This window comes from Populus euphratica, unplaced genomic scaffold, assembly GCF_000495115.2.
Source record: "Populus euphratica unplaced genomic scaffold, PopEup_1.0 scaffold605.1, whole genome shotgun sequence".
In the NCBI taxonomy this organism is placed as follows: domain Eukaryota; kingdom Viridiplantae; phylum Streptophyta; class Magnoliopsida; order Malpighiales; family Salicaceae; genus Populus; species Populus euphratica.
In genome coordinates, this window is record NW_011500477.1 from 104863 (window position 1) to 117027 (window position 12165).

General features: G+C 28.2%; 1 protein-coding gene across 1 annotated transcript; it reads left to right on the forward strand.

Annotated features, from left to right (window-relative positions):
- Nucleotides 1-5853: 5853 nt before the first annotated feature.
- On the forward strand, nucleotides 5854-11942 carry LOC105114928 (basic leucine zipper and W2 domain-containing protein 2). Its single transcript, XM_011011661.1, has 8 exons — nucleotides 5854-5979; nucleotides 6296-6319; nucleotides 6710-6815; nucleotides 6962-7030; nucleotides 7539-8032; nucleotides 9399-9660; nucleotides 10945-11153; nucleotides 11669-11942. The coding sequence occupies exons 1-8, from the start codon at nucleotides 5975-5977 to the stop codon at nucleotides 11733-11735; spliced, it is 1236 nt and encodes a 411-aa protein (XP_011009963.1). The 5' UTR covers nucleotides 5854-5974; the 3' UTR covers nucleotides 11736-11942.
- The last annotated feature ends 223 nt before the right edge of the window (nucleotides 11943-12165 follow it).

Consider the following 12165-nt stretch of genomic DNA (forward strand, 5'->3'; position numbering starts at 1 on the left):
ATGGTGGAATACTTTTTACTGAAATAATGTTGTTCAATTTCTTATAAAGTAATGGTGGAATACTCTTTACTGAAATAATGTTGTTCAATTTCTTACCATGCCCTACAAAATATTAGGGTAAAATCATCTTTATCAAAGCAAAATCTAATATTATCGAAGTAATATTATATAATATTCTAAAAGGAAATAATCTTTTACTATAGAAATGGTAATTTTATAATTCTTTTTCATTTTTGTATTATTTTTTTACTTCTTAAATTATAAACTTCAGATCCTTTACTTTTTCATAAGTTCAATTTTGATCTAAAATTTTATTTTTCTTATATTTTATTAATTTTTGGTTAGATACAAGAGAAAAAAAGTGATTAAATTTTAGTGGCAGAAAGAGAAAGTTTGGCTAACATCGATTTTGACCACAAAAAATATTAATCTTGGTGTCAATGAGTTTTACTCAATAACGAGGGAGTCTCAACTAAATGTTTTTATTCCCTCTTATTGTTTGAGATAGTAGATCTAAGCATGATAAGTTTTTTTTTCATATTGATTTTTATTTTTTGGTTATTTAAGGTCATTTATAAGTTTATCAAGGTGTGTAAAGTGTTTGGGTCAAAAATAGATTTTTAGGTAAAAGCATCATCACCCTGAATTTTTCAGCCATTATATTGATCGGAATCTAGAGAGAGGGAGGCGACGTGTTGTTTGCTTATTATTTATTTTTTAAAAGTTTAGGGTAGACAACCTTACAAATTTTTTTTAAAAATAAGACAACCCAAGTATGCAAGTTAAGCCTGAAAGGCTAGCTCTCCTAGGCTTTTTTAAGCCAGGTGTGTTAGGCCATCTTAGCTAAGCTTGCACGCCAGGATCAATTTTTTTTTTTTTTATCAATTTCATTTTTCAATATTGAAATTTTTATTTTTTTCCATTAAATTTAACATATTTTTAATAAATTTTTATAATGTATTTTTTTAATGTAATATAATTGAGTTTTTACTTAGTTTAGGAATAACATTTCAATTTGTTTATGATATTAGAAGCCATTATTTTATGTAGCCCTACTTATTTTTTTATATATAATTTTGTTCAATCTTTTTATGAAGCATTTTTTTATTATTATCATTTTATTAAATAAAACATTAGTTTCAAGAAATAAAATTACTAAACTCTCATGTTGCAATATCAAATTTTTTAATCTATATCCATCTTTTATTTTTATTTTCATTTTAATCTTTAGTTATTATAAACAAATTTCTTTATTTATTTATTTATTAGTTTAAATGATTCTTGATTTATTTAAGTAAAAGAATGAATCAATTTTTAATTTATGGTTATAATTTTTTTTGTCTAAAAAATACATTGAAAAGGCATGCATATTTACATTTTTTATATTAAAAATATAATTTATAATACAGGTCAGGTAGCTAGTTTCCAAACTAAAAACAAGGCTTGTAAATTTAATGGTATTAAGTTAACCAATAAATTGCTCTTCATACGAGAATATAATATGCTATAAATTTTTAGTAATTTGATAGTAACAAAATAATAAAAGTCATATTGTATGATTGTATAACTAATAAATGATTTTAAATTAAATTAAAATAATGAAGTTTAGTTGTTTTAATCAAATAATTCAAAATTATTTAATAAATAAATAAAAAATAATAGAAGCAATATAATCTTATTAAAATAAATTACTTAAGTGAAAATCACTTGGATTAAATAGTTCTCTAATTATTAATTAAACTATATTTTCAAAGTAATTATATTTTAAAATTATATTTTAATTGTTAAATATAAAATTCAAATAAAATTTAATTTATTTTTCCAAAGATAAATATAATTATATTGATTTAAATTGAAGCTAATTAATAATTAAAACTAAATGTTAGATTAAATATAAAATTATATACTATATATAATAACATAGGCATGCATACAAAGCACCACAAAATAATAAATTAGCATGCAAACTAAAAAACATTAAAGAATTAAAAATATGAACAAATTGAAGTGTAAATTAAACAATACATACAATTACAATAAAAAAAGATAATTGTTGCAAGAGTGTACTGCATATCCTAATTATGAAGTGTAAATTAAACAATACATACAATAAAAGAAGATAATTGTTGCAAGAGTGTACTGCATATCCTAATTAAACTCTAAAAATTTATATATTTAACTAAATTAATGATTTTTTTATTTGATTTGATTTTAAATTTTAAGTTGATTAAAATATACTATGATTGAAAATAAAAATTTAAAAATGCCTCGAAATTATTTATATGTTGTAATAAAAATAAGTTGAAATTAAGTTTTTAGAGATCAAAAACTCAAACATTGATTTTCTAGCCATCTATAATAACCAAACACTATTGAAGTAGGTGTCTAGGGTCTAAACTACAAGGCTTTTTTATATTTGTTTTTAAGTTTAAGTTTACATGTTTACTATCATGTTTAAACTTGTTTCTATTAGTATTTTTTTTATTTTGTATATTTTAAAATAAAATCCAATTTAAACAAATAATTACAATGATATTTAAAAAATGATTTGATCTTTTTATGGTGATGCTTATATTTTTTTTCTTCTAATTATATATAAAATTATGGTGAGCATTTTCTATTTAGTTTTTACTTAAAAAATAACCAAATTATTTATTTTTTTAAATTCAAGACCGAAACTGAACAATACCAGTTCAAATCAATATTTTTTAATTTGGTTTGATTTGATTACCTAGTATAAAAAATTAAAAAAACTTGATTTTTAAACCTTTTTTTATGCCTTTTAAATCAATGTAAAAAAACATATTTTAATTGTCTACTTTTTTGTCTTTTAATTGAATTTGTTTGTGATTTTTGATGGACTGTTTTAATTAATGTAAAAAACCTATTGCCCAAATTCTTTTGGAGGAGCTATTCACAATATCAATCCATCATGCTTTTTATAGTTTTGTCACATGAACAAACATGATAATACAAACAACAACCACCAAAGAAATTACAGTCTCCTAATAAAAAACATACTGATTCATCAAGCCAACACAGTTTAATTGAATGTCAAAAGCCAAGGAAGGCAAGGAGACGAAGGGATGGTATGCCACTGCCAAAACAAAGTAGGAGAAGTTCGTAATTTTATTTTGTTAACTACTTGACTCAAAGGTAGTTTGCAACTGCAAAGTTAGCGGGCTGTGAAATGGGAAGGCGATTTATGAACCCTTTTTATTTTTTTATTATTATAATTATTTTGAAAGGATAGAAGACAAAAATCGAATAAACATACATTGCTAGGAACTAAAAGATTACAAAATTTTGTTGAGATTTCCTTTAAGAACTAACTAGCATTGACAATGAATGAGAGATGGTTGCTTAAACATAAAGATAAACTAAGGTCATTAAGGGACAATGCATAATATATTTGAACCAACAGATGCATTCCACTTGGCCTGCACAAAAAACATACTAGCACATTGTATTTACAGTAGTTGTAATTTTTTTATTTTATTAATGTCCCGCAAGTGTATTTTAATTAATTTAATTAATTTTATATATTTTAAAATTAATAATGATATAAATTTTTTGTGATTTTAAGATTAAAACTCAAACTAATAACATCTAAAAATTAAATTTAGAATTTAATTAATAAAATTGTATCTTTTAAAATTTAATAGATGTAAAATTACCATGGAGAATCGTGACAAATGACAAATTACGAAAAACTTAACATTTACATCCGAATTAAGATGTTGATTAAAAACACGAGGAACCACGTATGGATCGAGACAAATGAAACATCGGTAATAGATTAAATCAAATTTAACCGTGTCTTTGACCCGTGTTTTCAAATCTCTCTTTATATGGACTAACTAATGTCCAATTAGCAGGTAAATATCAAACACGGGTGATAAAAAACAAGTTGAAAAAAAAGAAAAAATTATTGTTATTTGATATTGTGTTTGGAGAAAGTTTTTAAAAACGTTTCATTTTTTTGTTTTCAATCAATATATTTTTTATATTTTTAGATTATTTTGGATGTGCTGATATAAAAAATATTTTTTTTTAAAATAAAAAAATATTATTTTAATATATTTTAAAATAAAAAATATTTTAAAAAGTAACCATTATCATATTTTCAAATATCTTTTTAAAAACAGATATAGAAAACAGCTCTTAAACACCTTCTTAAAATAGAGATAAATGACAATGATGAAGAATAAAGAAAGAGAGATACCAGTAATGACTATGAAAAATAGAGAAAAGAGAATGAGTGATAAACAAGAAATTATAACAAAGATTGAGAGAAAGCTGAGGCAGATAGGCTTTGTTTAGGATTGAAAGTTATGAAAAAACTTAATACATATTCTCAATTTTCAACTTGATATAATATTGTTTGAATTGGTTCAGTTCAATTTAAAGTAATTAGTTTTAGGTCCCGTTTATTTGTTGCAAAATAATTTTTTTTAAAGTGAATTCTAGAAAAATAAATTATTTTTTGATGTTTAGTAGTGTATTGGAAAATAAGTTGAAAAACACTCTCTAACGTTTGGTTATATTATTAAAAATAAACTAGAAAATAATTTATTAATATTTTATTTTTTAAGTTTATTAAAATAGTGAGAAACAAATCTTACAAATTAAAAAGTTGAATGATAATGAAATTGAAAAAAAATAATTTCATAAATTATCTTAAATAAAATAAATAATAATCAAAATAATAGAAATCAAATTTAATAAATAAAAAAATTAAAAGATGAAGAAATTAAAATAATAATAATAATTATCATTTCATAAATTATTTCAAATAGAACAAGTAACAATTAAAAGAATGAAGATCAAATTTAATAAATAAAAAATTTTAATAAAAAAATAAAAAAAATAAAAATTATAAAAATAAGGACCAAAATTAATATAAAAATTAAATTTAAGGGATGAAGTTAAAAAAAATATTCAAAATAAAATATATATAGTAATAAAAAATTTAAGGACCAAATTTGATATAATCAATAAATAATATGACATTTCTAAATTTTTCACAACTTTAGGAAAATATTTTCCACCCAAAATAAAAGGAAAACACTTTCCTGAAAACTAAGTTAAATTTTTCTTTGACTAGAAAATATTTTCCATTGATTGAAAAGAATTTTCTGGTAATCAACTTTTCTAATGACAAACAAACACATGAAAGTTTAAAAAATGATTTCCCAAAATTACTTTTTACAAAACAAACACACCCTTAAACTTTTAAAATGGAAATATGTTATTTAATTTTTTTTTGGTGTAGTTTTTTTTTTATTTTGTTTTTTTTCAATATTTACAATTTTTCAAAAATAATTATACATAAATGCTAAATGAGAATAATACACACACACACACATATATATATATATATATATTAATTTTTATATTATTTTTTGTAATTTATTATTCTTTTATTTTTTCATACAATCATATTCATTAAGATATTTTTTTGGTTAAAAGTTTTTTTACATGATAAGTTTTTATACAAAAAAATCATCCTTTTAATAACTTTTTTATAAAAAAGTACAAAAATCACTTTTTAACCAAAAAATACCCTTTTCTTTTAAATTTTAATTCATCTCATTTTTTGCAGTATTTTTAGTTGCTCTAAGTTTTTTATTAAAAAAATATTGTTAATAAAAAATCATGACCTTGTCAAATAAGAAACATATAAATAAAGAAACTTGATTGAATTTTGTTTTTTATTTTATGATTTAATTAATTTGAATTTTTATAAATATTTATTTTAATAAATTTAAAATTAAATAAAAATAGATTGTGAAGATGTTTTGCTGCATGGCGTTGGTAAAGAGATAAAAGAAAAGAGTGACCCTATCACTGTCCATACTTTGCCTTGCCGAAAAACAGAAAAAGAAAAAGAACAAGAAAAAAAAGTCTCTAAAATCTGTCCCAAATCTCAGAGATACTCTCTGCTTCCCCGATCCCTCTCTCATCTTGGTTTATGAGGTGCATACATCTTTCTCTCAATCTGTAAATATTCATATTTACTTACCGATCTGTTTCTTTTCTTCGCCGTTTCCTTCAAAACATCATTTTCTATTTTTTTCTGTTTCTTTTACTTTTAGGGTTTTTAGATTTGGGATATCTTCTTGATTATTTTACATGTTAATTCTTTTTTCACATGTTGTTTCTCCTTTATCATGTGTGATGATGTTTGTTTCTTTTCTTTTGGGTTGTTGAATTTGTAATAGAAAATTGAGATGGCTTTTTATGTATTTTGTTTTTAATATTCCTGATAGGTTTTATTTTTTCTTATTCACAGCTCGAAGGAGAGACCCACTCTTGGGTAAGTGTTTTTTTTTTTTTGGGGGTGGTTATTTTTGGCTTTGGCTATTTCCCAATTAAATTATAGGATATGATCATGTATTCTAAGACAAACATGCAATAATCAGTGGAGAGCTCCGGTTACTGGGTCCTAGTCAGTGAATTGGTTTTCTTTTTTATTGTTTATCATTTTGTTGAATGATTTAGTACCGATACTGATCAAATTTCAGTCTTCAAATTCAGATTTGAAATAGGTTTATCACACTTCTAGTTTTTAGTTTATGCTGCTTGTTTATATATATGGACCCAGTATATGTTAAAAAACTGATCGTGCCTGTTCTTGTTTTGGATGTCTTGATTTATATATATTTTTTTTATGTAATACCTCTTGACTTAACCTTCCTACTTTCAGTGGCACGCGGATTAAGACCCGCAAACGGAATATCGCTGCACCACTGGACCCTGCAGCATTTGCTGATGCAGTGGTCCAGATATACTTCGATAATGCTGGTGATTTGGTAATTTCCTTTTTCTTTCTTTCCTGGCTTCCTTTTTTCTTGTTGTTTCTAAATCTTACATACATTAACCGGCTTTTCTTTTTTGTTGTGTGAATATGCATGACTGGTTCATGTTCTTGGCTCATATTGATATTTCCTATGTGCAGGAACTTGTTGCTAAGAGCATTGAATCCTCAGACCTGAACTTCTCAAGATACGGTGACACCTTTTTTGAGGCAAGCTCTCCATTTATTGTAAATCTACTTTCATCAAAGGGAACATTTCATTGCCAGTTTTATTGGTTTTTTTTTTGGATTCAAGAATGTTGATGATCCTAGTGAAAAAAATAGATTTAAGTGAAGTTATGTCCTTTTGCATAGACTTGCCGGTGGTCTATTTGTAGAACATAAAAGCAGCATCTTGCTAAAAAATGCAGGGTCAAATACTTTTGATTTGCAAGCATGAGATTACTTTTGCAGGAAATGGGGTTTTTTTATAGAATCATGCTATACTAATTCTACAAGTTACCTACGAGTTCCAAGTTAAATTTTTTTAACTTGATTTCTCTTTTCTAAATGCCAAAGCAATTGTTGTTGAGAGCTAAAATGCATCAGCTCAACATTAGTAATGAAGATGCTAATCTATGCAATATATGGAAATATGTTTATGATAGTGTCCTTATATTTTCACCTGAAGTGAATTCTTAAATTCTCAGCCAATCTAATTTATCATATATACATGCAGGTTGTTTTCACAGGAGGCCGCACACAACCTGGCACAACAAAACCTGATGAAGGGGAGCGCCATCCTTACTCTATAATAGATTGTGAGCCTACACGGGAAGTCATTTTACCATCTGTAATCTACATACAGAAAATTCTGAGGCGCAGGCCATTTCTCATAAAGAACCTTGAAAATGTTATGCGAAGATTCCTGCAGTCGCTGGAACTTTTTGAAGAAAATGAAAGGAAGAAGCTGGCCATTTTCACGGCACTTTCATTCTCCCAGAAATTATCTGGGCTGCCACCAGAGACTGTTTTCCAGCCTTTGCTTAAGGATAACCTTGTGTCCAAAGGGATAGTTCTTTCATTTATAACAGACTTCTTCAAGGTGTATCTGGTTGATAATAGCCTTGATGATCTGATTTCAATTCTGAAACGGGGAAAAATGGAGGAAAACCTTCTGGAGTTCTTCCCATCTGCAAAGCGATCTGCTGAAGGTTTCTCTGAGCATTTCACGTGAGTTTTCCCTCATTTCCTCCTTGATAGCAGAATGAAATCCTTTTTGAGATAATTTATAATTTTCTTGCAATTGTTAAACTTTTTTGTATTTCTAAATGCAAATCTACACTTTGTAATGCTGGTTGATGAAATTGTTGTGGTTCTTTATTGCATTTGTGGATTTAGCATTTTAAACCCTTTGATTTTGTGTTGCTGATAGGATATATAATGTTTCATGGCCATGGAAACAATACATGGATTTTTGGTACATGTGGATTCTGCTCAATTTTTAGTCCTTTTCTTGTTAGTTGTTTCATGTGGAGAATTGTGGTTCAGTTCGTTACCTGTTTAACTGCCTGATTACAATGGAATTTGTGACGTGTCTTTGGATGACGGCTTCTTCCTTGGTCATTTCCAGAAATGGACTGTATTCTTGTCATTTGCAAATAGTAAGATCTCATTGTTTTGGAAATAAATAAATAAATACAATTTTGGTGGTTGAATTTGGAAATTGGCGAATACATTTGTGATCAATGGTGTGTTGCTTCATTATCTGGGAATGGAATGGAGCCTGACATGTTTCAGCTTTTCTGATTGGAGTTGAATGGTTTTACTCATTTACTCTATTAATTATTTTGGTGGAAAAACTTTTTGCTGAGATAACAAAGGTAATTTATAGATGCTCGTTCTAACAAATATTTGGGCCCAACATTGGTATTGTGCAGGTGTGGTGAGATTTGGTGATTTGTGTATTTTTGGGTGCGTTATATGTCTTGAGAAGTTTTGATGAAAATGTTAGTCAGTTGATCTCCCTTGACAAAACATTAACTAAAACATAGTTGTAGCTTAAAGCAGAAAAGTAGTGCTAGTTTCTATGCTCAATGAAATTTGCCAAAGAAAAAGATAACTAAAATGTTTGCTGTGAAATAATTGGTGTGATGATGTTTTGGTTTTGGTCATGATATGTGGTAGGAAAATTTTGATACAAGTAGCTTTTCTCTTTATTGTTTAGTGAATTAACTCCGTGATAATTTTTTCCATGTTTAGATTTTGAGATACTAATTTTTCCCAATTGACTTTTTGTACAATTTTGTCAATTTAAGTTTTTTTGGCTTATATGTTCCAACAATGAACTCAAACTCTTCACTTAGATGGAAATGATTATAAGAGTTCAAGGAAGATAAATCATGCAAAAATGAGTTGTATAATCAATTGCATGATAACTTGTCCATCTAAAACTCTCTTGTTCTCAAAGCATGTGCAAATCTATAGTCTTTGTGCTTCCCTGGCACTTGTTTTGGCATGCATTTTCTTTCATTGTTACTGTATTTTTTTTTACTTATAATCTGGAACATGTGTATATCTAATCATTGTTGATTTTCAGCAAGGAAGGACTGATACCTCTGGTTGAATATAATGAAAAGAAAATATTTGAGGTGAAGTTGAAGGAAATGAAATCTGCATTAAAAACTCAGATAGCAGAGGAAGCTGACATAGCTGAAGTCATAGACACTGTGAAACAACGAGTTAAAGATGCTATGCTACCAGACATCGAAATTGTGCGTATTTTGTGGGATGTGTTAATGGATGCTGTTCAATGGTCTGGCAAGAATCAGCAGCAGAATGCCAATTCAGCTTTGCGCCAGGTATGGCTTAAGCACAACCATGTTTTTGACTCATTTTATGAACAACACTGAGGTCATTTTATGAACACCACTGAGGTCATTTTCCATTTAATCTATGGAAAATGGAACATGACCTCGGGTTGATGCTAATGAATGGAATTCTCTTCAGTTGGAAAGGAAAATTGACTAGATGCAGGACAGCTTAGGGGGTTATTTGGGTCTGAATTTAGGTGCTTTTTGAACAGTAATTTAATTGAGTTTTAGGGGATTTTACTTTGATGGGTAATTGTTGTCGGGTTGATTAGATATTTTTGGGAGGCTGTTTAGTGATTATTGATGCGTGTTGTGTTTTCTCCTGGAATGTGATTCACACCTAGTATTGATAGGAAGCACACCTAAGAGAAGATTGAGTTGCTCGATCAAAAGCAAACTGCTGGAAATTTTATTCATAAAGGCTGTCTGTTCCAACAAGGATTTATTATCCTATTTAAGAAATACTAATGGTTTTATTTAGGAAAGGAAAAACCTAGTAAAGCTATTTACTTTAGAGCTAATAAAATACAAATAAAACCCAGACATAGAGAATTATACAGATTATCAACAAATCTGGAAATTACAGAAATACCCTTGTCCACAAAAATACAATAATTTTGCATCTTTTGTTGTTTGCATAACTAGATTTGATCCTATTTTTTCTTTGTACTTGTTATACTTGCAAGTAGTTTTCATTTGCTGATCACATTATATTTCAAGTTCCATGAGTTCATTTAGAAGCTTGTTTTGTGCTGGTCTTTCCACCTAGAGATACCAAGTTTCTTGTTAACTGGTTCTTGTGTACAATGGTAATGTTGGTTCATGCGGAGAATTTCTCTTTTTTCATAACGTGCAGATTACTGAGTGCTTGACATGGTAGGAAGGCCTAGCCTATTGATATTTTTTTAAAATTTCATAGTGCTTTTTCCCCCCCTTCTATTGATCAATTGGTTTGTGTTTCAAGTTACAGTGAAATCTCAAATCCTAGGTTATGGTTACCGGGACAGCATTTTTGTAAACTTTCGAGTGCTTTCACATTTCATGTCTAGGCTACCTTATTTCAGCATGTAGTTTGGTGGACTAATTGTATATATGTGAAGAAAAGGAGTGCTGGATTTTAAAGATCTTGCGTGTTACCTGGATACATTTATTTAAGCGTGCAGTTCCCTGTCAACTTGTGACAACTGCATTTCAGTTTATTGAATAGGTCACCAGTTGTAATTTTAATGAAATAATTTTGTCTTTGTGACGGGTTTTCTTTTCATCAATCAGGTAAAGACATGGGCTCAACTCTTAAATACATTCTGCACCAATGGAAAACTTGAGTTGGAACTCGTGTATAAAGTTCAAATGCAATGCTATGAGGATGCTAAGTTGATGAAGCTATTTCCTGAGATAGTGAGGTCTCTCTATGACCAAGATGTGCTTGCAGAAGACACCATTCTGCATTGGTTCCGCAAAGGAACAAACCCCAAGGGCAGGTATGCAAGCTTAATTCATACACTCTATCAGGCAACATAAAAACAAACAAGGCTGATTATTAACTGAATTAGAAAAAAATTAAAAATAAAAACTCTCTGGAGGTGTGCTGTGTTATTCACTTCATTCCACCAAGTTTCTTCACTTTTGGCATCTTGTACTGGCATTAAGCTCTATATTCTTTAAATCACTTTGTTCTCATTAAAATCTGAGGGGATCAATAAGGCATACAGTGGGATGAATTCTTCATTTGTAGCGCAATAATAATTAGAAATAAAAAAAAAAACAGAAAACCTGGTATAACATCTTTCTTACGAGTTGAAAATGCATTATTTAATCTTCCATTATGACATGGAAAGGCAGAGTGTTTTTTGTTTCATGCCAATTCTTTATACATTGCGTGTTTGGTCTGGTCTTCTTTATATTTAACATGAGTTTAGCTTATTATATTCTTAATTTGACATTTTGTGCTGCATTAATGAAGCTAATCTCTCTCTTGTTCTTGGGAAATTTGTAGACAAACCTTCGTGAAGGCCCTCGAGCCCTTCGTTAAATGGTTGGAAGAGGCCGAGGAAGAGGAATAAGGGCAGCTGGATCAAATGTTGTTCACCTCCTTTTATGCTTTTCTTAGCTATCCATTCCTGAGATGATAATTACTCATAAATTTTCAGCTTTCTCATAAATTTTCAGCTTTCATAAAACATGGTGTGCTTGTTCTGTTGTTCACGATGACAATGACAACCATTTATGGCTATGATAATTGCAGTAATTAAGTGCTGCTTTATATGCTCTCTTTTCCTGCTGATGTGATCGTTTGATGGGAGTTGAACTAGACCTCGTAGGTTGAGCCACCGGCCAATTTGCATCCATGTTTGTATAATGACTTGAAGGAAATTAGCCGTATTTGTTCTGTCATTCGATCGCGTGAGGAAACTTTTTAAGAAACTAGCATAATAAAAATTTATTGAAAAAAATAACATAATTATTTGAGTTTATTAAGCTACGACAACGTGC

Excerpts from the sequence above, each read along its gene's own strand:
- LOC105114928 (XM_011011661.1), top strand. Across the intron at positions 6,816-6,961 it reads TCGATAATGCTGGTGATTTG|GAACTTGTTGCTAAGAGCAT; the intron begins GTAATTTCCTTT and ends TCCTATGTGCAG. Across the intron at positions 7,031-7,538 it reads ACGGTGACACCTTTTTTGAG|GTTGTTTTCACAGGAGGCCG; the intron begins GCAAGCTCTCCA and ends ATATACATGCAG.